Source organism: Ambystoma mexicanum, chromosome 11, assembly GCF_040938575.1.
Source record: "Ambystoma mexicanum isolate Mex_15411 chromosome 11, UKY_AmexF1_1, whole genome shotgun sequence".
In the NCBI taxonomy this organism is placed as follows: Eukaryota; Metazoa; Chordata; class Amphibia; order Caudata; family Ambystomatidae; genus Ambystoma; species Ambystoma mexicanum.
This window is the reverse complement of record NC_090934.1, coordinates 776,097,075-776,124,854: the sequence shown is the minus strand read 5'-3', so window position 1 is coordinate 776,124,854 and position 27,780 is coordinate 776,097,075. Positions and strand designations below refer to the sequence as shown.

The 27,780-nt window shown below is 47.3% G+C and overlaps 1 protein-coding gene across 2 annotated transcripts in view; it reads right to left on the bottom strand.

The window, feature by feature from the left end:
• Positions 1–27,780, bottom strand: part of NRIP3 (nuclear receptor interacting protein 3) — a 738,043-nt gene that overhangs the window by 453,404 nt on the left and 256,859 nt on the right. For both annotated transcript variants that reach the window (XM_069623692.1, XM_069623693.1), the window contains one exon: positions 1,044–1,220. In XM_069623692.1, coding sequence (XP_069479793.1) covers positions 1,044–1,220 — 177 coding nt within the window. The remainder of the gene's footprint in view (positions 1–1,043; positions 1,221–27,780) is intronic.

Sequence of the window (27,780 nt, the reverse complement as noted above, 5' to 3'; positions counted from 1 at the left end):
TGTCTGCCCCACTTTCAGGCAGACAGGGTACAGGATGGATTGGTTACCCTGTGACTTTGTCACAACAGCCAAGTGGAAGCCCATTGTGGTTGGAGTGGTACCTCATTCCATGGTTCCACTCTTCTGGTAGGAGGATGGCATTCCACGTAGCCATAACATTTAGGAGGTGCATTCCTTCAAAATATAATCCCCTTTTTCTTTCAAACCACAGAAAAACGATCAGGTATTGTCCAAAAAGGTGGTGGGGCAGACAGAAATAAATATAATTGGCCCACACCAGCGTTAGGGGGCTGAGATTGAGTCAAGGGTGCATAACAAGTAAAAGTGATAACACAATAACAGCTTGCCACTCGGGGTATACAGCCATGATACCTTTGGTCCCCAGCCCAGAAAAACACCTTGCAAATCAATGAGGGGATCTGATGCATGGGAGACTCCCTGGTATTGAGGAATTGCTTAGAGCAGGAGAACCAACATGAATAGTCCTGGCCAAGAAGGTTTTCCACAACCTGTCCCCCAGCGCCTGCACCCATAGCCGCTTGGCCAGTGCGTGTAATGGTACAGAACATGCGCTTCTCTGCCCACCTTCCTTGGTGCCTTCACAAGCACCAGCCTCACCTGCTGCCTCACTATGCTAAATGGGGTGAACATTTTGCAATAGTGCTATGATTCTGTAGGAGTTTGTATTGTACAGAGGAGACACTAGTGCAGTTCTCTTTCCTTATCAAGACTTGCAGTTTAGAAAAAGGGAAATAGAAAAATAAACAAATATTCTCTTGAGGTTTGTCTAGTACTTGTAACCATACTCAATTGTGTGTCAAAGACATGCTGCTCAAATCACCACTAAGACGTTCCCCTTCGCCAAATGCACAGCATTTATACTTGTACGCCAAATGCACAGCATGTATACTTGTAAACAATTAAACACAAGTTGCAAATGTAATATCAATGAATTCACAGCTTGATGATCACATCTTAGCTTTACTGTTTCTCAGGTAAATTATATTCAGCATTTTCTCTTTAGAAATTAAAATGTTTCTCACCTGACAGCAGACAAATATCACATCTTCCTCAATTTTCCTTTGGCTGGTCGGTTTAACATGATTGAGCTTCTTGCTTTGCGCCAGTTGGTCGTTCTTTGGGGTCCAAGCCGTTCGGTTGTTTCTAAACCTCGATAAATTTGTCTCCAGTAAACGTCTTTGCAGAATGTTATGCGGTTGCTAAAAAGCACATTAACATTTGTTAAGGCTAAATGATAGAAGGATACTCAATATGCTTACAGACAGTGACAGTTCACTATAAGGGAAACCTGAAAAAGCTTTCCATTGCCCATTATTCCTGAGAAAACAGGCAGAACAAACAAGAAAGCAGTTACATTCAAGACTAGCTCATCAGATGGTTTATCACCGAGAGTCCTTCAGTTTCACGTAAGAAAAAGGGTAAATGTTTCAAGAGTTTGCTGCATAACCCTAGTTTGCTACTACCTAGGGTGTGGTTGTAGGGATGCTATTTCTCCATATCTGCACAATGCCCAATACTGCTCTCATTTTGTCGTACACTAAACTTTTGCACGTTTCAATTGGAGTTCACCATTTTTTTCAGAACATCAAAATACATCTAACATATGTCATATGTCTAACATATGTGTATTTAGTGTGTGTGAACCACTACTCACTAAATAGCACTTAAGAAAACGGAACCTTTATTCTTTTCTGCAGCCTTCGTATGTCTTTCCTCCCAATACGTATATTCTCTTCCCCCATTCCTGGAATATCCCAAACAACTACAAACCTTGTAGTGATCTCTGGCCCACCACTTCTCGTATCTCAACTATCTGTAGTACTTGCAGATTATGGCTCTACGGCATCTGCATGGCTCTCCAGATTACACATTGCCTGCCACTAACCTGCTAAATCTCACCTTAGTCTTTTCTCAACCACATTGATATGCTCCCATGGCGATGGACTCCCTGCATACACCTGAGCCGCTTCAGTATATCAGCAATATTTCTATATCCCATTAATCCAAACACTCGTAGTCCTCCCAAATCTTTCCCCATCTTATTTTTCTATGCATTATCCCTATTAGAATAGTGTGCTCTCTGTAGTCTATAATTGCATTCATAGCCTTGCTCTCATCACTGGTACCCAAGTCATGGTCTTGATCTGAAATGCTTTTGGTTATCCCAGTTCATTGTAACTTCACATGGTGATTTGTTAATTACCTTTTATTGTACCTACATTTCTGTAAAGCAGGCAATATAATCTTGCGCTACCATTCAGAGAGGAAGCAGAACTTAGACTTAAAAGCCAGGGTTTGTGTTATGTTCAAGTAAAACGCACAGATGACTCTGGAGCCATGTCTCATGTAGGGCTCGAGATGATTCCTCAGAGTAAAATTGTCAGGTGATCAGATGTACTTAGCAGCAAGATATTAACTAAGAGGCATACGTTAGCACCTAGTCCAATTGCACACTTGTGCTAAAAAAAAAAGGGTGTTTCGAAGAGTCGAATAGTATTTGCTCTATTTTATTTTTTGGTACAAAATGCTCAACCTGTGTGTAGTGTGTGTCCCATTACACACATAATTTGCCCGTTCCACATTTATGCATGAACTTTATCAGCATACACTGATATCTGGTGTAAAAGTGTGGAAAACCTAATTGCTCCTTTGTGCCCTGATGAAGCTTTAGCACCTCTGTGTTAAAACAACTTTGTGATTGGCTCCGAGTGTACCTTCGTACCTTGCTCTTGCACCTTTATATGCTTTAAGTGCCTTTTACAATATAGGCTGTGCTATTTGTCTCACTACAGATCATTGTTGACTTTTAGAACACAAACTGTTTATTTTGTAGTCACTCTGAGGCTGCCCTCTACCCCGTGGTATGGCACGCCTTGTTCCATGTCGGTTGGTGGAATGATTAGTGCAGCATCTCGCTCCTGAATCGGTTCAGTTCTCACATGAGGGTTTGCATCGCTGTTTTCATTGGTGCTGTTGGCGCAGACCTCCATGCTGCAGCTGCTGGCGTTCTATTGAGGGGGGTGGAGGGCATGGACAGTGTCTCAATAATCATAATTACTATCGTCTGTGGACGCATACAAGAAGCTTTTTCTGAGGCGTCACTGTATCTTTACGTGATGTTAGTTGGAGCTTTACACATGCAAGCCTCCCTTCAATGTTCCCCAAAACATATGTTGAAGATTGTACAAAAGAAACGCTGAAACACTTGGTTTTATATTGCACAGAACTCGATGGAATCAGAACACGGTTGATGACAGAATTCACAATTCATTATGCCTTCAGAACAGCTGATGACTGGTGGATGGAACTGTTGAAAGGACCACGACTGCGACTCACAATAGCGTTGGTCAAGCTCTTGTTAGCAATCTTCAAGAGACTCAATAATCTTGCATCAACCTAAATTAATAACTTACTACCTGGTGGTCAGGTCCGCTTGAAAGAAACCAAGCGGTTTTGTCCCTTATGATTTCTGTTTATCTTACCCTATGAGTTTATGTTCTGTATCCAATCAAATTGATGTGCTTATTTGTTCCTCATGGCTAACCTATTTTTTTTTCTTTAGTCTCTGTCCTGTTTTGCTTTTTAGTAATAACAATGGCAAAAGGTTTGTAAATGACTAACCATAAGATGCCAATAAAAAAAAAAATCATAATAATAATATTTTGAGGATTGCACATGGACGGCAGGGTGAGCCAAGCTGCAGACTCTTGGGAAAGCACAAGGTACAGCTTGTGCTCCCTGCATCTTTCAAAAGATGCCAAGTTGTGAGGCACTATCTGACAGCACATACGAGGAAACTATTCAGCAATAGCCAGTAACAATCTTGCACCAATTACCCAAACACTCCTAAAGAGATCCAATGTGAACAAACTAACTGAATGCAAGGCTTTACATGGATGGATTCAGCTGACTCTACTCAAAATTATGAAATGTATGTTCTTGCACACTCACATTGTCTAGATGCACACATGGACCTCTAAGTCCAGTTGTCGAAGTGATCGGGAGTGGTTGGCAGCGGTGCTCCTCGACTTTTTTACAAATAAAATTCTTCTATTCCTATATTTTTATATCTAAAATAAACCATTATAGAATGATGGTTTTAAAATAAAAATGTAGGAAGGAGTTGTAACTTGCACTTCAGTGCACTGCAATGAATCGTTCCCATAAACAGCAGGCACATTTGTTTGGGGGTTTGTATTGGGCGTCGCTCTGGGGTTTGTGGGGAGCTCGAGCAGGCCAGCAAGTTATATAGTTCCTCTACTTCTTTTCATGCACTTCAACCACTGTTAGTCTTGATGTTTTGTTACACACTGGCACTTCACCTGCCCCTGTGTCCCTTGCAGCAGAAGAACAGGAGCATTGAGAGGGCTTTGCAGGCAGGGGAGGGGTTCAATGGCTCCTTCGGGTCCGTTCCTGCAGGCAATAATAGGAGCCTCAAAAGCTCTGCAGTCTTGGGCAGCAGCGCAGAGTCTTCTTTTGAATCTCTTCTCTCCTGGCAGATGGTTTCTCCCTGGTGGCAGGTGAGCAGCTTTCTGCTTCTTTCCACAGCAAGCCAACAACCTTCACAGGGTCCCTTGCAGAGGTGGCTGGCAGGCTTAAGAGCTTTCTTCTGGTTACTGGTTGGGTCAAGCATTTAGGGGTGGCCAGGGTTGATGGATGGTCTTTCCTGGGGGCAGTGGATGGAGGTTGCTATTTACCGCCTCCCCCAAACCCGGCCATCCATCCTCTCATTCAGACCTAGCTGGCGTTCATGCAACATACTCAAGTGTCACACCCAGGGTTGCAAGAGTCCAGCATTCCAGCTCATAGTCCCATCACCCCCTCACAACAGGTTTTCATAAGTTATATGGGGAGGCATGTATTATAGTGTTGAAGAACTTGAAGAAATGTGTATTAGAATGTTTTGGTGCTACCGGCGGTTTGCACCAGACCCGTAAGAAATTACTGCCGGCTGACTCCCTGGTGCCACCAGGCTATTACAAATGGGTTTCTCTGCCTCAAAGAAAACTAATGAAATTGTCAGAATGTCCAAAAGTAAAAGGTCTCTCTGTCGTGTCTCAAAATCCTACTTCTGTCCCTAATACTATAAAACTTATACCAGCTGTACAAGGATGAGCTCTTCTCAAAGTACAGTGGTCGTGGTAGTTCAAACAAACAGAAAGGTTCCCAGCCCCTTGGGCAGAAAGGTGATGAAATAAAAAATGTTCATAAGTATAGGTTCCAAGGTCAGGGTTGTGTTCCTTTCCCCTAGATTTCTTCTACTGGTATTCCTTTTTGGGCTTCTGAGCCCTGTATCCTTTTGGGTAAACGTCACTGGCTATTCCAGAAAGATCTTCTCAGCTTTACCATTCTTTTAACCCATCAACCTGGCACACTTCTCTATCAAGTTTAGGATTATGTCCTTTTCACTTCCAGGGTCCTTGACCCTACTATTCTTAACTTCTTGTGAGGGTACTGGTCCCAGCTTCACAACAATATGAACAGCTTGGTGTACTCTCCTTCCAAGCATGCACCTTTCTCTTATTCACTATTTCTTCAATTAGGGTTTCAGGGCCTCTCATTTTAGTTTTCTCATATGGGTGCAGATCCAAGACTCGCACTTCACTGTCGTATCTGTTTGGTTCACTCTCCTGCCAAACTTACGACTCTTCTTTCTTGACTGTTCTCGGGGTCCTCGACCCTCTTACTTTGACTTTCAAAGAGGTCTTCTCTCTCAGTTGCTCTTCAGATCCTCAACCCTCTTTTTCTTTGATTTTCAAAGAGGGGAGAGTCCCAAACTTGTAATGTTCCTTCAAGGTCCCAGACCCTCTTCCTCTTTGGGGTCCCAGACCTACTTCTTACTCCTTGACTTTCAAAGAGTTGCGGGTCCCAGACCCACTTATTTCAACTTCTCTCTTCACCCCCTTGCTTCCCCGGACCTCCAACGCCACACACACAACCTGTGTACCTGTTAACCTCTTCATTGTAGGTATCAGCGTTTACCGAGCAGCTGTGTTGTACCTGGAGCCTCTGGAAGCATTCGGGTACAAGGCGTGGCCTGCAGAGGTTCTGCAGGCGTTTCCATCGGCCCGGGTGTTCAGCTCTCCTCGCCGATGCTTCCCAGAGCATGGGTTGCCTAGCGATTCATTTAGGCAGCAGCGAGAGCAGCCCTTTCAACATGGACCAGGTTTGCGTTCTCTTTGCTCTCTTCACGGCTTCCCGTTTGGCAGCCGTCCGGTTGCCCATTGCACAGCTCTGCAGTAACTCAGAGGATCATTGTCCTCTTGCATCCCAGCTGAGCTCATTTGGAACTCCTGTGCTGATTTAATGCTTTTGTTTGGGCCGATGACATCCTGTGAAAAACTAGACCACTCACGTTGATTCTCCAAAGTGATCGTCGGACACTCGGTCATCTTCTTCTTCACAGTATTTCTTTTAACACCCAATGCAAAGTAGTTAGTTGGTATTTCAGTCCTGTCAAGTATATGAGTTGAGACTGACTTCTTTGGCAATAGAACATATTGGCTCTAGCTAGGGGGGGAGGAGTTACTACTGGAGAAGCGGTTGGTGATACTGAAGCAGGAGTATACCACATCTCCTGAGAATAATCGTCCCCAATCCTATAGGTGGCTTCCTTCTCCATGTGATCCTCCCTCAGTGCACCACACCCAGGAGGATTACTGTACTGGGGATGCACCGCCCTGGCCCCATGGGAAAGGTCTCCCCCTTGGTGAGAAGGGACGACATCCTCAGGTTTGTCACAGTACTTACTGGGCAAGCTACAAGCGTTTATCGTGAAATTTCCCTCTCCGGTGTATAGAAAAGTTGACCTTTTATTGAGATTGAATCAGCTACCGTGTATGGCAGTTTTGGGACCCAGAATGGGTATCATTAGGGAAAAGAGAGTGTTGCGTATGTAAAAACGTGGGTCAAATAGAAACTGTGAGACGCCTACTATTGCAACGTGACAAACTAAAAATTGGAAAGAGAAATGTCCTTTGAGAAATGTATTTATAAACTAGATTTTTTATATTATATATAGCCACTCTTATTGCCTTTACTGTGGTGCATAATGCCTACTAACTGCTGGTGCTTTGTTATAGGGTTAAAGGCTAACCTTTGCAATGTCAAAAAAACGTTTTGCTTATTGCCACTGTAGACTTGATCAAAAACAGCTTTCTTAGCAAAACCAAATTTACAGACCACTTAATCCAACTATTTCAGTGCAAATGCCTTTATTATATTAAAAACGTCATTAATATATTGACCAGCATGGACTTAAAAAAATTGACATTTAAAAGTCAAACACTCATCTGTCTGCGCCACGCGTTCCATGCCTATGCAGGGACTTCCTCAGACAAAGTGAATCAATTTGTTTAGTGTGAGCCTTCTTCTATTTGTACTCTTTTTTGGGAACTCATGTGATCAAAGTCATGTGACTTATTTTGAAGGTTATCCTCTACCTAGCTGAAATACTAGCGGCTATCTTGCACCTGTATAGTTATACTAATCCATAGGGACAAAAACATGCAAAGGGCTCATAGCTCTGTCTGTTCCAACAGACTGTTACCATTTGCAGCTCCCATTTGAGCAAACATAATTGTACTATATTGTACCGCTATATTGGTTCACTCGACCTGTAAGTCAAGGGCCTCATTGCGAGTTTGCCGGTAAAATTCCAAAAATACTGGCATGCCGTAGCCACCAATACTGGCATGCACCATGTGTGGATACAACGGTTGATTACGAGCATGCAATGCCGTAATAATCGGCATGCCGGTAACGATAGCACCGGCATACCGGTAATGCTGCAAGAAACCCACATAACGTCACCATTGATGCCGTTAATAACAACACCGGCACCAACAATCTGTAAACAACAGTACCGTCAACACCGGAACCGGAAGTAACGTCATTGTGCCGGAACGGGAAACTCACCGGTGGCCATCTTGAAAAACACAATCCATTGCAATCCTCCACGCACAGGAGTTGGCCAGTGAAGGAGCATCAAGGAACATGTCTGCAGCACGGGGAAACATCCGACGGCGCAAACCAAGCTTCAGTGAGCCTGAACTAAACATGCTAGCCGACACCCTTGTGGAAAATGCGGAGAAAGTCTTTGCAGGGGACATGCGCAGGCCTGCACTGCTGCGCAAGAAAGAAATATGGACTGAAGTGGCCAACAAAGTCTCAGCAGTAGGCACGACACAGAGGACTGTAAGGGACTGTCGGAAATGATGGGATGACCTGCGCCTCAGAGTCCGCAACATATTATCAGCTGAGCGCAGCCAGGCGCAGGCCACTGGAGGTGGACGATGTTCACCACTGAAATTGCACACATGGGAGGTAAAATGTGCCTCCATCATGAACGTGGACAGCATAGAGGGAGTTGGAGATGCAGAGCATGGAGAAGCAGGTGAGTGACCATGACTAACATGTCTTAGTTACTTACCTGTAACTGTATTTCTCCAGCATTGGTATCTTTCATAGATTCAGATGCTTGAATATTCCCCGTCGTCAGACTGGGAATCCTCGGTGATAAATTAAATAATAGTAATAATAATATATTTTTTTTTTTTAAATATATACACACATATATATATATATATATATATATATATATATATATATATACACTGCCACCTAGCAGTGCATGTACATAGCCCATTATAGCCTATGAGCCACTTCATTGTGTAGTCCCTTCACCTCACTTTGGTCCTTTATGGCCCCAGCCAATGAGGTGGCAGGGCTTAAGCTCCGCCCCCGGCAGCCATCTTCAGATTTTGAACCAGAGAGATTACAGTATGATGGATGCCGAGCATAGGAGCAGCCTCTCAGGGGAGGCGGGCGGGCGCATGTGAATCTATGAAAGATACCAATGCTGGAGAAATACAGTTACAGGTAAGTAACTAAGACTTCTCCAGCATTGGATCTTTCATAGATTCAGATGCTTGAATAGAATACCAAGCAGTTAAAACATGCCACCATTATAAACAGATATGCATAATTACAGAAAAAACATATTTCTGATCAAACCTTTACCATGCAGCAACACAACGGTTACATACTTCGGGAAAGGTGGGAAAGGAGGCTGGTCCTACCTTACACGAAGAGATGGCGGAGCACTGCCTGTCCAACTGCAGTTTCTTTGTTGGTATCTTCAGTCAGGCAGTAGTGTTTCGCGAAAGTATGCAGAGTGTTCCACGTGGCAGCTCTGCATATGTCTTTCAAGGCCACCCCTGCGTGGAATGCTGTTGACGCCGCCCTTCCTCTGGTGGAGTGCGCAGACGGCGGTCTAGTTAAAGGGTCGCCTTTCAACTGATGACAGTGGGTGATGCAGGACGATACCCAGCGTGCCAGGCTTTGTTTGGATATATGTTGGCCCTTGGTACGGCCATAGAAGGAAATGAATAGCCGGTTTGAAGAGCGGAACTCCTTGGTTCTTTGCAAGTAAAACTTCAACACCCTAGAAACGTCTAGAGAGTGTAATGTCCTTTCCGCTTCCGAAGCGTGATTCTGGAAGAAGGTTGGTAAAACAATGCACTCAGTGAACGACATCTCCGAAAGTACCTTGGGGAGGAACTTCGGGTGAGGCCTTAAGATGACGCGGTCCTTCTGGAACAAGGTAAATGGAGGTTCCGAAGACAAAGCTTGCAACTCACTGATCCTTCTGGCCGATGTGATGGCTACCAGGAAGGATGTCTTCCAGGACAAGAATTTCATATCACATCTATGTATGGGCTCGAAGGGAGGTTGCATGAGGGCTGTTAAGACGGTGTTGAGGCTCCAGTCCGGAACTGGTGTAGGTGTAGGCGGATAAGTACGCATTAGCCCTTTCAGGAAGATCTTGATCGCTGGTAAGGAGAGTAAGGCTTGCGTCTCCGCGGTTACCGTGTAGGCCGCTATGGCTGACAGATGGACCTTGATAGAGGACAGTGAGAGCCCTGATTTAGCCAGGTGCAACAAGTAAGGCAGAATTTGATCAACCGAGGCCGTGAGGGGATCGATCGCAGAGGTCTCGCACCATTTGGAAAACCTGGTCCATTTTTTGGTGTAGGTGAGTTGCGTGGACGGGGCTCTAGCGGCCCTGATGATATCCCAGCATTCTGATGGTAACTTTAGGTGCATCAGTTTACGCTGCTCAGGAACCATGCTTTGAGGGACAGGCTCCTCGGGTCGTGGTGGAGGACCTTGCGGTTCTGTTGTGTCAGTAGATATTGATGTGATTTGAGACGAATCAGGGTTTTGCAGGATAGATGTCTCAGCGTCGGGTACCAGACTTGCCGTGCCCAATCGGGTGCAATAAGAATCAAGGAACAATCCTGTTCTTTCACCCTGCGAAGTACCCTCGACATGAGGGGAATGGGTGGGAAGGCGTAGAGGAGCTTCCCCGACCAATCCACTGAGAACGCGTCTCCCAGCGATTGGTGCTCGGGGTATCTTGACGCAAATCTCTTGCATTTTTTGTTGTTCCTGGTGGCGAAAAGGTCGATCTGCGGATGGCCCCATAAGGCAAGTATCCGTCGGGTTTCTCTGTCGTCCAACTCCCACTCGTGTGACGCTGTGTATTCTCTGCTTAATCTGTCCGCTAGGACATTGTCTACTCCTGGAAGGTGCTCTGCCCTGATCTGTATCCCGTAGCGCAAGGCCCATGCCCATAGCTGTTGGGCTTCTTGCGACAGGATCTGAGACCTCGTGCCTCCCTGCTTGTTTGTATAGTGCATGGAGGTCGTGTTGTCTGTCTGGACCGTAAGAACTTGACCAGCTATGACCGGTAGGAAGGCTTTCAGCGCCAACCTTACGGCCCTGAGCTCCAACACATTGATGTGGAGCTGGGACTCTTGTGCCGACCAAGATCCCTTGGTTTGGAGGTCTGCAAGATGAGCGCCCCAGCCTGATAAGGAAGCGTCCGTCCGCAGCAGGAGGGTCGATGTCGGTGCTTGAAACGGCATTCCCTGTAGAAGATTCCTCGGAGCGTTCCACCATCGAAGGGCCTTGTGCAACGTCGATGGAATCTGGACAATGTCTTCCCAGCATCCGAAAGCTTGTTTCCATTGGTGGTCCAGAGCTTCCTGAATCGGCCTCATGCGAAGCCTGCAGTTCGGTATGAGGAATATGCATGATGACATCATGCCCAATAGGGATTTGTAAGAGCGTACAGATGTTGTCTCTTTCTGTAGGAAGTTCGAAGTTGAGCGTAGAATCGCTGCTATTCTCTCTGTGGATGGTCTCACTCTGGGAATGCTGGAGTCGAGCTCGGCTCCTAGGAAGAGAGCTACCTTGCTGGGAACGAGGCAGGACTTCGTCTGGTTGATGGAGAAACCTAACTCTTTTAGGAGGTTGACCGTCCTCGACACTGCCGAACAAGCCTTTGCAGCTGAACTTGCCTTTATCAGCCAATCGTCCAGGCATGGAAAAACGTCCGTTCCTGCTCTCCTGAGACTTGCCGCTACCGGTGCCAGGCATTTCGTGAAAACTCTTGGCGCTGATTTTAGACCGAACGGAAGTACTTGAAACTGAAAGTGGAGCCCTCCCACTGTGAACCTGAGGAACTGCCTGTGTGCTGGATGGATCGGAATGTGGAAGTATGCATCCTCCAAGTCTAAAGTGGCCAAGAAGTCGTGCTTGTTTAACCAAGGTAGCACCCCTTGTAGAGCTACCATCTTGAAAGTTATGCGCTTGATGAACTTGTTGAGAGCCCTCAGGTCCAAGATGGGCCTCCATTGACCGTTTTTCTTTCTGACGAGGAAAAATCGGGAGTAGAAACCTTTTCCCCTCTGAGAATAGGGTACTGGTTCTACTGCTGCCTTCTGGAGCAGTTTTTGCACTTCGGACATGACCTGTCTTAGCATATGCACTCTGCGGGGAGTTGGAGGCAGGGAAGGAGGTTGGTCCAGAAATTCCAAGGTGTGACCCTTTCGGATCACCTGTAACACCCATTTGTCCGATGTAATTGACCGCCAGCGCTGGAAAAACTGGCTCACCCTTCCCCCCCACCGGGGCGTGGCGAAGGGGGGGGGGAGATTGGTCGTCAGTTCTGCTTGCCTTGCGACTTCCCTTGGGCGGAGCCACGTCTGCCTCTATGGGCGTATCTGTTGGATGACTGATATTTATTGGCTTGGTACGTGCCGCCTTGTGCTTTTTGACTATAGGAGGAACGACTGTATCCCCTGAACTTGGAAGATGAACCTCTAAAGGGACGAAAAGACCGATGGTCCTTACTTTTGTCCTTTAAAGAACTGATGGCTCTGGCTGTGTCAGTGTCTGTCTTGATTGCCTTCAAATGGTCGTCTATCTTTTTCCCAAAGAGATCTTGGCCGTCAAATGGCATGTCTAGTATCTGCGCCTGAACTTCAGGTCTAAAGTTAGTAGCCTTCATCCAGGCCTGCCTTCTGAGCACTGTGCCGTGCGCCATCTGTCTGAAGCCTGATTCGGCCACATCAACTGCTGCGTCGATCATGTGATCCGATGTTGCTTCACCATCCGCGATTATGGATTTTGCCTCCTCCTGGAGCTCCGGTGGTAATTGTTTCGCCAAGTTAGACATGCGGAGCCAAAGCTCGCGATCGAATCTTGCGGTCATGGCCAGTGCATTACCCGCTCTGATTGTAAGTGATGCAGAAGATGATACTTTCCTGCCCATGGCTTCCAATTTACGTCCGTCCTTATCCGGTGGGGCCGACAACGGTGAGGAGGGGTTGGCGAGTTTCTTTCTGGCCGCCACTGTAATAACTGAGTCCGGTTTCGTATGACCCCTTAAACAAAGCGGTGCCGAATCCGGAGCTTTATATTTCTTTTCTGGCCTGGACACCAACGCCGGAGTTGATAAGGGCGTAGATAGGATCTTGGATCCGGAATCCCAGATGGTATCGAGGAGGGGAATTGTGGTCACTGTCCTCCTTCGTTTGTCCCTGTGCTCGTAGAGCACTGATTGCCTTTCCTCCGAAGAAACCTGAATTTTAAACAGTTCTGCGGCTTTACCTATTATGGTGTGGAAAGAGACGAGATCATCCGGTGGTGAGGCCTTGCCCGGCGAGTCTCTCCTCCTGGGCTTCTCGACGACGTAGTCATCCCAATCGTCTGGCTCCTGAGTAATTTCTCCTTCTTCTGGTTCCGAAAATTCACCAAAAGGATCCTCCTGCCAGTCTGATACCGAGATGGTGGACGGTACCATGGTGGGATCTACGTCCGGAGATCGCGGTCTGTGCGATGACTGTGGTGACGGGACTCTTGTAGGTGAAGCACTGTGGGTGCTGCTCCTCGGTCTTCGAGCAGGTGATCTCATCCGTTTTTGCGGTCTACTCCTGTAGGGAGAGCAACCCGATGTGCCTGGAATCGGGGATGACTCTCTAGGAATGGGATTAATCGGAATTTGCTTCTCCCTTTGCCGTTTGTAAAATTCTTCTACAATCCTCTGCACAGATAACATGAGCACCGGGTCATGAGGATATTCGGATTCTCCCGTGGACGGGTGCCAAGGAGGGCTGTATTGTTTCGGTAAGGGACCGATGGACTCTTCCACCACTTCCGCATCGCAGAATTCTTCCTGAAGAATTATATCCGGAAGTTCTGCCATGTGCCCCAAAGGTGAAAATTGCTGTACCAGAGGTTCAGTTACAGTATTCTTCTCAATGATGTTGCTTGTAATGACAGGAGCTTCAAGAGTGATAGGCAGTAATTCCTCTGTAACTGCCGAAATTTGCGGTGCCTCTGAAGGCGTTATGGATGATGTTATCCTCGTCGACGACTGAGATTTTCCCGTCGACGAGGGCTTCGCCGCCGACCGAGATTTTCCCGTCGACGACTGAGATTGTCCCGTCGACGAGGGCTTCGCTGTCGACTGAGATTTTCCCGTCGACGACTGAGATTTTCCCGTCGACGAGGGATTCGTCGTCGACGACTGACATTTTTCCGTCGATGAGGGCTTCGTTGACGAATGTGGTTCCGTGGACGACTGCGTCATGGACGAATGCTTCGTGGTGTCCGATGACGATGATCTAACTGTCGACGATGTCTTAAGCGTCGTCATCGTCGATGCTGGTTTCGTCGACGGTATGGCCGATGACGGGCCTTTACCTTTCCCTTCATTCGTGGGCGGTTTACCAGCCGACGACTGCCCCCCCCCCGTTTTTTGCAAACTCCTCCTTACCTCTGGAGGCAGATTTTGCTGACTTTTTCTGGCTTGACAGGTCAACTGGAGGAAGAAAGGGTATCAATTCCAGCTTCCCCTTTTTGGATTTGGGAGAGGAACTCCTTTCCACTGAAGAGGCCCTTCTCTTTGAAGTTTGCCTCTCAGATGGAATGCTGGATTGGACAGGAGCTGTTCTGACAGACTCTTCATCCGAAGATTGATCCCTAGATTCCAGGTATGAAAGGAGTCTTCTATGCCTGTCATGAAGGGTCTTGGTGGAAAAAGTTTTACAAATCTCACATTTTTTAATGTCATGTGGGTACAGACAATAAATGCAATGCTCGTGGGGGTCCTTGTAGTAAACCAATTTGAAAAAGCTCAGAGAGCTTGAGGATTCCCTGTGTCTGATAGACTGCGGTGAAAAATCTGAAGATGGCTGCCGGGGGCGGAGCTTAAGCCCTGCCACCTCATTGGCTGGGGCCATAAAGGACCAAAGTGAGGTGAAGGGACTACACAATGAAGTGGCTCATAGGCTATAATGGGCTATGTACATGCACTGCTAGGTGGCAGTGTATATATATATATATATATATATATATGGGATACATTACTCACCGTAATCGTATTTCTGATGCTTGTATCTGCTTAGATTCACATGCTGTGCATAGGCCGACATCTAGTGGAAGCTGCGGAGTATTACAGTTTGTTTTTCGAAAGTCGAAAATGGGCCTCGACACAGGCGTGCCAGTAATACTATCCCTAGTGTGACGTCCACTGTACCCAAGATCCCTCACGCGTGTAGGATCCTCAGATTGTATTTTTTCTGACATGAGGAAGCATGAGGAGTAGCGTGAGTACAGATAATCCAAGCAGATAGACAGAAAGGTAAGACTACAAGCAATCATGCGCCTTCTCTCGGAGGGGAGGAAGGGTGGGTCGCATGTGAATCTAAGCAGATACAAGCATCAGAAATACGATTACGGTGAGTAATGTATCCCTTCTGAGGCTTGTGGAATCTGCTTAGATCACATGCTGTGCATAGATTAGCGAGCAGTACAAGAAGAAGGAGGTGGGATGTGAGAAGGGTCATGAGCAAACAGGTGTCTTAGAACCGCTTGTCCCACTTGTGTATCTGTCTTGGAATGAGTGTCAATGCAGTAATGCTGAGTAAAAGTGTGAATAGAGCTCCAAGTAGCCGCTTTGCAAATGGTGTCGAGGGGAACATTTGCAATGAAAGCCAGAGTGGCACCAATGCCTCTAGTAGAGTGGGCCCTTGGCGTAAAAGGCAGAGTCTTTTCAGAAAGAGAGTAACACAGCTGTATACAGTTGATAATCCACTTCGAGATAGCGCCCTTAGAGACGCGATCCCCCTCTCTGCCTGTAGCTACGGAGACAAACAGTTGATCTGTTTTCCTTAGCGGTCTGGTTTTATTTACATAGTATAGGACCGCCCTACGCACATCTAGGGTGTGTAGTTTCACCTCAGCCGAGCTTTGCGGGTTTTGGAAGAAAGCCGGAAGCTCGATGGACTGGTTTACATGGAACTTGGATATGAATTTAGGTGAGAACCTAGGGTGTGTGCGTAAAACCAGTTTGTCCTTGTGGATAGTAAAGAAAGGATCTTGCACTGACAGAGCCTGAATTTCACTGACCCTTCTTATGGAGGTAATGGCTACTAAGAAGGCCGTTTTATAAGTCAGGTGTTTGAGACTACTTTTATGCATGGGTTCGAATGGGGGTCCCATGAGCTTAGCTAGCACCACGTTGAGGTCCCATCCTGGCGGTGGGTTCGAAATAGGAGGGTGAAGTCTCTTTACTCCTTCCATGAAGGCTTTAACCACTGGCACTTTCCACCACGAGACCTTGTTATGGGATGTGGTGTAAGCCGAGAGGGCTGCCAGGTGTACTTTCAGCGAGTTAAAAACCAACCCTGCATCCAGCAGGTGGAGCATGTATGTCACAACGTTGGAAGGAGTGCAATCAACCGGGTTGATTTGTTTATTCTGGCACCAGATAACGAATCTTTTCCACTTATCAAAGTAACAGTGCCTTGTATTTGGTTTCCTGGACTCCTTTAGAATGTCCATACACCTCTGTGGTAATTTGAGATGTCCAAACTCTATGACTTCAGGAGCCATGCTGTTAGGTTCATAGAGTTGGGTTCCTGATGCACTGTTTGACCCTGTTGCTGGGACAGTAGGTTGTACCAGGCTGGGAGTCTGATGGGCTCGCACACCGCCATCCTGCGTAGGTGTGGAAACCATGGTTGTCTCGCCCACATGGGAGCAACTAGGATGAGCGTCATCGATTCCTTGTTCATCTTGTACACCACCTTCCTGATGAGAGGAGTTGGTGGAAAAGCGTACGCAAACATCCCTGACCAGTTCATCCACAGGGCATTCCCTTGGGAGTCCGGCTGGGGGAACCTGGATGCAAATCCTGGGCATTGTTTGTTTTTCGCTTGTGGCGAATAGGTCTATAGTGGGGAAACCCCACTGAGAGAAGAGATCTTCTACCACGTCTCTGTGAAGGACCCATTCGTGTTCTTCTGGGAGGGAGTCTCTGCTTAGAGCATCCGCTAGGGAATTGAGCTCCCCTGGAACATGTTGCGATGACAGGAAGATGTTCCGTCTGAGTGCCCATATCCAGATTTTCTGGGCAAGCTTGGACAGATTTGGCGAACGAGTCCCCCCTTGCTTGTTCAGATAGAACATGGCTGTCGTGCTGTCCGTCCTGATCTGCACCGACAAGTTCAGTAGATGGGGCTCGAACGCCTTTAGCGCTCGGAATACTGCCAGAAGCTCTAGCAGATTGATGTGGTTCTTGGCTACTGAGTGAGACCAGAGACCCTGAGCTGTGTGGTGGAGATGGTGAGCTCCCCACCCAGTCAGGCATGCATCTGTAGTCACCACGGCTTGTACCTCGGGATCGTAAAAGGGTTTCCCCTTTGCGAGATTCTCTCTTGTCCACCAGTGTAGGCTCTGTACGAGTGTTGGCGAAACGACCACTAGATCGTCCCAATGACCACTTGCCTGAGACCACTGTTTCGCCAACCATTCCTGCATGGGACGCATGCGCAGACGCGCGTGGGGGACCAGGTAAATGCATGACGCCATCATGCCCAGTAACCGCATAGCTTTGTGTACTGTTATCTGTTGACCTGACTGATAATGCGGAATTTGCAGAAGTATATTCCGAATTCTCTCTTCCGAAGGGAAGGTCAATCCTTTCTGAGTATCTAGGATAGCTCCTAGAAACTGTTTTGAGGTGCTTGGCACCAGACTTGACTTTTTCTCGTTGATAGAGAAGCCTAATTCGTGGAGGAGGTCGATAGTCCTCTGAATGTTTGACCTGCAAATTCCTGGGGTTTCCCCCGTTATGAGCCAGTCGTCCAGATAAGGGTACACCGGGATTGCCTCCCTGCGTAGGTGTGCAGCCGCCACCGCCAGTACCTTGGTGAATACCCTTGGTGCTGAAGCTATCCCGAAGGGCAGTACCTTGAATTGGTAGTGGCGACTGTCCACCTTGAAGCGCAAGTACTTTCTGTGCGCTGGGAGCATGGAAATATGAAAATAAGCATCTTTCATATCCAAGGTTGCCATGTAATCCCCCTTTTTTAGGAGGGGGATTACCTCTTGTAGCGTGGTCATACGGAATTTTTGGGGCTTGACATACTTGTTGGCAGGCCGTAAGTCCAATACTGGGCGCATTGTCAAATCTTTCTTTGGCACAAGGAAGTAAGTTGAATAGATACCCTTGTTTACCTGGAGTCCTGGGACGAGTTCTATCGCGTCCTTTTCTAGCAGAATGGCGATCTCCTCGAGAAGGATCCTTTGATGCTCTAGGGAGTGCACTCTTTGTCGTGGAGGATGGTTCCGGGGACGCTGCAGTAGTTCTATACAATATCCTGCGGATACTGTTGACAGCACCCATCTGTCTGAGGTGATCCCTTCCCAAGCTTGGGTGAAGGTGGAAATGCGTCCCCCTACTGGGGTTGCGTGACAAGGGACCCTGAACTGAGCGTCACTGTTTTGGTGGAGGCGTGCCACCTCCCTTGTTGGGGCTGCCTCTGCCTCTTCCACGACCTCTCTTGTTACCCCTGCCGTAACTCTGGGTAGACTGCTGGTTGTTATTCCATTGTGTACCCTGTCCCTGGGCATAGTTGCCTCTTTGTGAATTTTGGCCGCGTGGGCGACGAAAATTACTGTTCCCCCTCTGGTTAGGGGGTTTGTTGGTAAGCTGGCCAAGGGATTTGAGAGTCTCATATTCATCTTTGGCATTTTTAAGTGCGTCTTCGACCGCTTTCCCAAACAATAGGTCGGGTTCCACTGGCTTGTCTATTAAAGAAGCCTGGGTTTCTGTTTTGAATCCCGACTGCCGTAACCACGCATGTCTTTTGATAACAGTACCTTCTGCTATCAATCTCCCTGCGTTGTCAGCGGCGTCGAAAGTTGCTTTTAAAATGCAACCAGACACGGCTCTCCCCTCTGCCGAGATCCGAGCCAGCTGGCCCTTTAACGGTTCTGGAGCAGAGGCAATGAGCGCCGCGACTTCTTCCCATTGATGGCAATTGTAACTAGCCAACAGGGTGGTGGAATTCGCAATCCTTGCTTGGTAGGCGGACGTTGAGGCTACCTTCCTGCCAAACCCGTAAAGTTTTTTGCTCTCCTTGTCGGGAGGAGCTTCTGATGAAGATAAGGGCGTGCCAGCCCTTTTTCTAGTGTTGGTAACCACTAGGGAATCTGGTTTAAGATGTCCCCTTATATACAGAGGGTCAGACTGGGCTGCCCGGAAAATCTTTTCAATTCTGGGGTTGACAGCTCTGGTGAGGTTCGGATTCACCAGGGAAGGATCTATTCTTCGTTGGATGGATTTGAGGATAGGGATGGTCTGAGCGACCGGTCTTCTCTCTCCTACAAACTCCTCCGCAAAGTCCCTTTCCTCCTGTACACCGTGGGTGTCGATGTGGAAGTGTTCCGCTGCTCGAGCGAGAACCTCGTTAAGGAGGGGCTGGTTATCAACTGGAGAGTCAGTAACTGGGGCTTCGCTTTGTACTGGGGAATCTACTCTGTAAATTTCCTGCTCATCTTCTCCCTCCTCCAGGTCCTCATCCTCCGCATAGTAATCTGTCCTGGTTTGTTCTTCCATAATGTCAAACTCCTGGTCCTCTTCAGGGAAAACTTGTCCCTGGTAACTGGGGAGTGGAGTAGAATATGGAGTGGAGTAAGGCTGAACCTCGAAGGGTTCAGGTCTTTCGAACCGGGGCTTTTTACTTAGCGGGATGGGATCGGAGGAGCCTGAGGGTGTGGCCCCTTGAGGGTTATATGAAAGAAAGTGTTCTGGGTTCTTATCATAAAAATCAGCTAAGGAAGACATCCTAGACATAACCCTGTCTATGTCTTCACTGGACCATTCCCTGGAACAGGGTATTACTTTAGCAGGTGATTTATGGGACTTTTCAAGGGTAGACTTGTGTTTGCTTGTCTGCCTAGGGTGAGAGGATGGCTTTACAGGGGTGGAAGGCTGTGCTTTCCGCTGTTTCCCCCCCCCCCCGTGCGTGGAAAAATGTTTTCCCTGTCCCTTGGAGGCCCCAGAGACTTTCGACGCCGAGGGTCTGGAGAGGTATCTGTGTGCTTCGGGCGTGGGGCCTCACTGGTGTTAACCGCGGTCTCGGTATCTTGGAGCGCGGCCTGGGGGTGGAAGTCGTCTTCGTCTCCCGACGATCGAACTTCCGTTAATGTGTGTAGCGAGGCACTCTTGGCAAGAGTGGATGATTGCCTTGCGTCGTGAGGCGATCTCGATCGAGAGCGCCCAGAGGACACCGAGTCGGACCGTTCTTTTTGTGCCTCTTTCCGGGAAGTCGACGTCGTCGAGGTCCGGTTGGTCTTAGTGTGTGTTAGGTGTGTAGCGCTTGCGTCGCCGGGGGTCTTCCCCATAGCCACCCTGCCGGACGACCTTCCGAGGTCGGGGACCTGCGCTCGTCGGCTGTCTTTCGACGCCGTAATGCCCTCGCCGTCCGAAAGTACGGCGTCGCTGCCATCGCTGAAGGCGCCCTCCGCTGCCATGGCCTCCTGCCTGGCGTGGTGGGCCCAACGCTTTGTCGAACGGTCCTTAAGTGTCTTAGGTTTAAACCTACTACACGCTCTGCAGTTCGCTTCGGGGTGATCCCTCGGCAAGCAGAGATTGCACGTGGCGTGCCTGTCGACCCAAGGGTATTTGCGATTGCACTTGGGGCAGAATTGAAAAGGGGTACCCTCCATACGCACCTTAAGGCAGCGGGCTGCTAAGTGTAGGAATATATAAATGTAACTATATATCAAGAGTGAAGAGTATGTACCACCCCCCACTCTCCCTACTTGTAAGGGCCGAGGCCAGCGGCCTACTAGGCCCGGGCCGAGGCCAGCGGCCTTCCGAGGCCCAGATCCGTCGTGCAGCAGTCGACGGTCGATGACTTCTCCAGCCGTCGTCGAGGTTGAGGGTCGACGTTGGGGTGGGGAAGGGAAAGAATAAGAATTATAATTATAATAACAGCAAAAGTATGGCTAAGGCCAGGGAACTCCGCAAGATGCTTCCGACCAGTATGGCGGAAAAAAACAATCTGAGGATCCTACACGCGTGAGGGATCTTGGGTACAGTGGACGTCACACTAGGGATAGTATTACTGGCACGCCTGTGTCGACGCCCATTTTCGACTTTCGAAAAACAAACTGTAATACTCCGCAGCTTCCACTAGATGTCGGCCTATGCACAGCATGTGATCTAAGCAGATTCCACAAGCCTCAGAAATATATATATATATATATATAAAAAAAAAAATTATTATTATTATTATTTAATTTATCACCGAGGATTCCCAGTCTGACGACGGGGAATATTCAAGCATCTGAATCTATGAAAGATCCAATGCTGGAGAACTCATGTACTTCATTTGTCCCCTCAATACCAATAGTGCTTCGTGCATGACTGTCCCCAGACAGCTGCAGCCCTGCAAGACACCACCAGACCCATCAACAGAAACCAATTTCTACCATGAAGAATGCCAACAAGCACCAAAGGCACACACCACATGTCCCATGCAATGCAGACAGACACACCATCAGCATGCATCAACACACATCACCGAGTCCTACATGTCTCCTGTGCATCGTACATTCAACCCCCGTCCAAGATCTATGCACCATTGCCACCATCCACAAAGGCCCCCCGTTACCCCTTCCCGCTGACAACACACCAATGACCACACCTACACAAACATACCACTTCCCCCTCACAGGTAGCCCACACACGATCACAATCCAGGGCAGCATATGCATGACATCTGCCACTGAACCCAACAGCAACCCAACCGACATGCACATCCCACAACATGCACACACATCAGGATGTACCAACTCTGCTCCCCACCACACGTGTGCCGCAGGATAGGGGCCCCACCATGAGCATGAAGATGTACATGACAGAAAATTGTACAAAGTGTGATGGCTGTCACATGGATGATGTCACAACAATAACGTACCCCTGCATTGTCGCCCCCAGGCACCACATCAGACAGCGAGGGCGAGCTTGCCACTACACCAACCACCACAGCATGTCGCAACACTCAGAAGAAGACCCCCAGCATCCAGGAACCTGGACGCAGCGACAGCACAAATGGGTCCACGGCCTCCACTTCACATCCCCCCAGCCACCCCTGCACACCTGCCAGCCTCAAGAAGAAGGCAACAACACCGGCAGGCAAGTGCCAGCAGCAGCAGCACGGCCAAACATCAGTGGCAGACCTGCCATGCCGGGCCAGTACACCATGCATTAGGCAAGCGCCACAAGAAGCTGAAGCGGCATCACCTCAAATGGACATTGCGGATCAGCCACAATCACCATCAGTGAGCATGCCCCCCGAGCCCCTTTCGTCAATACGTAGCATGCCTGAGCTGAAGGAATCCGGTACACCCACACATACTCCAGACATGCAGAGTACAGGGCATGCAACAGCTGCACGTGGCACTGCAGAGGCCACTGCTTCCACAGATGATGCAAATGACCACCAGAAACCGGACCCTGTATTCAACCCACCTGGCCCCTGCAGCCCACCACCCATGCCCCTTGCCGGAATACACCACATCCATGACATTGAGGCCCGCCTCACCCGCACCGAGCAGCGCCAGGAGGCGACGCAAGCCCTATTAGAGCGATACATCACGGTGGCAGAACAAACGAGGTAGACCATGCAGGACAGCACCAGGAACACATCACGGATGCTAGGGCGGGCAACTTAGGCGGTCTATCAACTGGCTAGGAGGGTGCGTGAGGGCAACAAGGTCATGTCCTCCATGTCCGAATCAATAAATCTCCTTGTGACTGCCATCGCAGAACAAAGGCACATCATCACGCCTCCGGTAGATTCTGCCAGTGCCACACCTAGCCCATCCACACATGGGAGCCCCGTGCGGTGCTAAATTAGGTTGACACATCAGATGGGGGCCCATCCACCTGCAGAAACGAGGGGGCGGAAGTAGGCCTTGGTCTACAGTGCGTGGTGGGGGGAATCTGTTGGGGAAGGGATGTTGGGGCAATGTTTGTTATTGAGTTGGACTTTGGGGTGTTGTCTGTGGGGTGGGTGGGTGTGTGCAAATGTGTTACATAGGGAAAGGGTGGGTAGTTCCACTGGTCACGATTGGACAGATGTGCATGTTCAACCTGTTTCATAATGTACATAGTTCACTTTACATTAATACACTTGTGTTGCAAAAAAAAAAAAAACAGTTGTCTGGGCATTCTTTTCTGGTGTGTTTAAGTATTCAATGTTATACAGTGCACATCACCCAGTGTGACCACCTCCCCTTCACGTGTGTGATGAATTCATCATAAATAATTTGCAACCAATGCTTGTCGTGTAGCCTGTCCATCATGGCCATGGTGATGGTGAGGGATTCCAGCATCCTCATCATCATCATCATCATCCTGTGGCATCATGTCCATGTCCGGGGCAGGGGTACATTGCCACGGATGCACATGTTGTGCAACACTGCACAGACCATCACGATATGGCCCACCCTCTCGGGACCATAGATGAGTGCACCCTCAGACCTGCTCAAGCAGCGGAAACGACTCTTCAGTAATCCAAATGTCTGTTCTATAGTCACGCAAGTCTTTGCCTGGGTTCGATTGTACGACTCTTCATGTCGGTTACGAGGACGCCTGATTGGGGTCAGCAGGCAGCCCATCAGTGGATACCAGCATCACCTGCATGTTGGCATGAGAAAGGGTAGCTGTGATGTTTTGCATCTTTTGACGAACATGGTTGCAACAATTGTGTCGTGCCAGGATGCACAGGGGTTCCAATTGTGCATTGTGCACCTGTACCCCAGGATGGTGCAATGATGCGATATGTAGACATGCACTGGCAACATACCCCCCCTGATCATTACCCCATATGGCCCATCCAGCAGGCAGGTTCCCAGCACTGGCAACATAACCCCCCAATCATTACCCCACATGGCCCACCCAGCAGGCAGGTTCCCAGCACTGCCAACATGCCCCCCCCCAATCATTACCCCACATGGCCCACCCAGTAGGCAGGTTCCCAGCACTGGCAATATGCCCCCCCAATCATTACCCCACATGGCCCACCCAGCAGGCAGGTTCCCAGCACTGGCAACATACCCCCCACCCCCTTGTCAATGCTTGTGGCACTGTGGTCAGACTCACCCAACAGCCAGGTATGGGGTCCAGCATGTCGTTCCATGTAGTGGGGCAGCGTCGAGTTCCGCAGGACCATTGCGTCATGTGTGGAGCCTGGGTACCTGGCACAGCAGTGTGTTATTATTTGGCTGGCATCACAAACCATCTGGACGTTTAGCGAATGGTACTGCTTCCTATTGCGGTATACCACCTCAACGTCATGCCGCACCACTAGCTCCACATGTGTGCAGTCAATCACACCAATTACGTTTGTCATGCCTGCTATCGCATGGAATGCAATTTTGGTAGCGTTAACCTCTGCTGCAGTCAGTGGCATGCTGATGTGGTCACTCACATACATGTGTGAGGTGTGCCTGAAGTACCTGAATCAGCACACGGGAGAAGCAGGGTTGTGATATCCTGTGCAGTTGGCCCACTGTTTGCTGATAGCTTCCTGTCGCCAAAAAAAAGTGGAGCACACACACTACCTTCAGCAAAGGGGGGATGGCTGTGTGTATGTTGGTGACACTCACAAGGTCGTCGTGTATGAGGTCCACTATTGGTATAATGCTGTCCCTGTCCAGCCGGTAGAGGGTATAGATTTGTGCTGGGGTTAGGGTAAATGCGCTCACACGTTGCCGGGGTATTGTTGGGTGCCTGCAGGGCACAATGGCCTGCACATTGGGCATGTGCTGTGCCCTTCTCGCCATCCTTCTCCTCCTGTGCATTTGTTGCATGGCCTGCCCCACTGCCTCCTCATAGAGTAGCAGTTCCTGCATGTACTCCTGCTCCAGCAGTGCTAGTGCTAGTGGTAGCATTTTTACTTTGGGAGGGGTGTGGTGTGGAGGTTTGCTGCCTTTATGCTGTGCCTGGGTTTCAATGGTGTCCACCTGTTCTGATTTTGTACTCCTGTGGCTAGTTTCTGCTCACCTGATCCCTGTTAACGCCAGTCCCCGATGCCAGTATTTAAGGCATCATTTATGGCCTTATTACCATTATGTTCATACCAGTATTTGCATGTCCGTTCACCTCGGAATGTGCACTGCTTTGCGGCATGCCGGTGTCGAGGGCATGGTAGGCGTCTGTCAGGGCTCCTGCCGGTATCAGGGATGCTGCTCACGGAGGGGCCAGTGCCGGTGCCAGTAACACCTCCCTAAAGGGTCGTAATTATCCGGTCCGGTAAACAAATCCGGTATTCCCTTACCGGTTTCGTTATTACCGGACCGCCAACCTTGTAATGAGGCCCAATGTGTTTAAATCACTACAGTGTAGTACTGCATGTACGGAGTGGTAGACTCTATAATGCCATAAATCTAAGCTGCGGTGCGGCAGCACCAATTGAAAGCGCTTGTAATTATTATTGCTTTATTTTGGTCTACCTAAGTGGGTACAAATTAGTTAAAGTGTTACGTGATGCTCTGAATGCATAGGAACGTGGTTGTATATTATTCCATCACCTTTGCCCCAGACAAGAGAACTTCAAAATCAAAAATCACGCCCAAGTCGGCTAAATAATCTTTCTGTTTAAAGTGGCATATGCATCATGTAGTGCAAAACGTTGCAATAGCTCAAATGACCTTATTCGAGCCATATATCCATATATTACATTAATATCTAAAGTGCTTGTGTGCATTGATGGAAATACAATACTTCATAACACTTGTTTACAAAATGTCTCATACAGTATCACAATCTCGCCATACCAGGCTAATTCACAGTTACATTTAAAATAACATGTGCATACTATAATGCGCCTGATGTAATTAGCTCATTAAGTCACCTTAACTGACTTTTCAGTAGTAGATATAACGATCATATTGTATATAACAGTCTTCTTCCTTACCTCCTAAAGTGACTACTATAGGATTGTCAGGAATTAGTGATGCGATTCCAGTATTTTAAACTAGTATTCTTAATGGCCATTTCATAGATATCTTTCTCTAATCACAGAAAGGATGTCTAAGTATTACTGGTCATAGAGCCTCTAATCATCTATCAAATGTATGGCTAGTTCTTACCCATTATTGTGACCCCCTGGCTTTTTGGTATTGAACATTACGATCAATTTGGAATCAGGTTTATGCAGTTTGCGTTCTCTGTTGTCTTTCCTTTTGTGGATCGGTATATGTACCAATGCAAAAAATGTCATTGATGATACATCACTATCATGTTTTTCGGCAAAATGCACAGCTAGAGGATAGGTATCTCCAATAATTATTGCTCTATAGTGTTGTAGAATTCGTACCTTCAATTGACATATAGTGTAACCAATGTACATCAATTCACAAGGACATAATTCCATACACCAAAAATTTGGTCAGACAATTCATCTTTTGTTTGATCTTCCACTTTTTTTGCCAATACTACCGAATTGCACCTTGTCTTTTTTCATCGCATAAGTGCACATCTTACAGTTGTTGCATTTCTCAAAACCAATGTATGTGCTTCCCCCTTTCAGCCAGTTTTCACTTTATGGTTAAACTAGGCATACTTGGTGAAATTAGATCTTTCAATGATTTAGATTTTGCAAATGTAATCTGTGGCATTTCACCTATATAAATGCTATACCCTTATCTGCCTGCAGTATTGACCAATGTTTGAACAGCATTTTTCTGATTTCATTAGCTTGAGTATTGTAGTTGGTAATAAATCTAATACTCTCCTTTTCATTCATCCTGATTTTCTTTTTCAAAAGATCTTTTCTGTTTCTAAGGACTGTCTAGCTATAGGCTTTGGTGATGTTTGATCTAGTATAACCTTTTGCAAAAAACGTGCCCCCATTTTGCTCGCTTCCCTCTGGAAATCTTCATTTTTTTCACAGTTTCATTTAGCCCTTATTTCACCATAGGGGATACAAGCTTTTAATTTTTCGGGGTGATGGCTTGTACCAGGAAGGATAGAGTTAGATGTCACCTGTTTCTTGTGTAGGCTGTGTAGTCTGCTATTCATTTTCGAAAAAGAGTACAAATAGAAGAAGGCTCGCACTAAATAAAATGATTCTCTTCGCCTGAGGAAGTCCCTGCATAGGGGTGGAGCGCATGAGTGTTTGACTTTTAAATGCCAATTTTTTTAAGTCCATGTTGGTCAATATATTAATGATGATGTTTTTAATATAATAAAGCTATTTGCACTGAAATAGTTGGATTGAGAGCTTTATAAGTTTGGTTTTGCTAAGAGAGCTGTTTTTTTATCAAGTCTACAGTGGCAATAAGCAAAGCCTTTTTTGACATATATATACACATATGGATGAATTTTGGATACAATGCCTAGTGGGTATGTCTCAAAGTCTCATTAATTATTGCAGTAATACGTGTTTGGAATCTGATTAGTGGTAAACTGCAGAGATTGAAAAATGTACTTAATTCTTGTATCAGAAAATAGCATGGTTGATCACAAAGCAATTCTAAATTGATATTAAATGATTGTATAATTATATTCGGACACATTGAGTTTATATAGAACTATTTTGGATTTCTAGTTTAGGTTTATATAGTGTAAATGTATTATGTATGTCTCTTTTAATGTGTGTTAAATTATATGTTAACTGTATCACACAAGAAAGAAAAATATAATAAGATACAACAGGTTGGCAAACGGTTCGGGGCAATTCAAACAGTTCTTCAATGCATGTTAAAAATGAAAGGTGAAGTACAAACTCATAATTGGTACCATAGACCAGCTACATTGAAAAGGGTATAATCCAGATGCAATAGGGAACGCTGGTGATAATGTGGGGATGTTTGACCTTATTTGTCAATCCTGCAATGTGTGAGGGTGGATTTTAAGCAGTAGATTATCATGAGTGTGATTAAGGCCATTGGTTTAAGGCACGTTTTAAGGTGATATCAGCACATGACACTGCGGCAATATGACCCCACAACTACTTTTTCCCCACTAAGCAAGCATTGGCTCAATTGTGCAACAAGAAGACAAGATTCTACAATTAATATGTGTTATGGAAGAGTGGGATT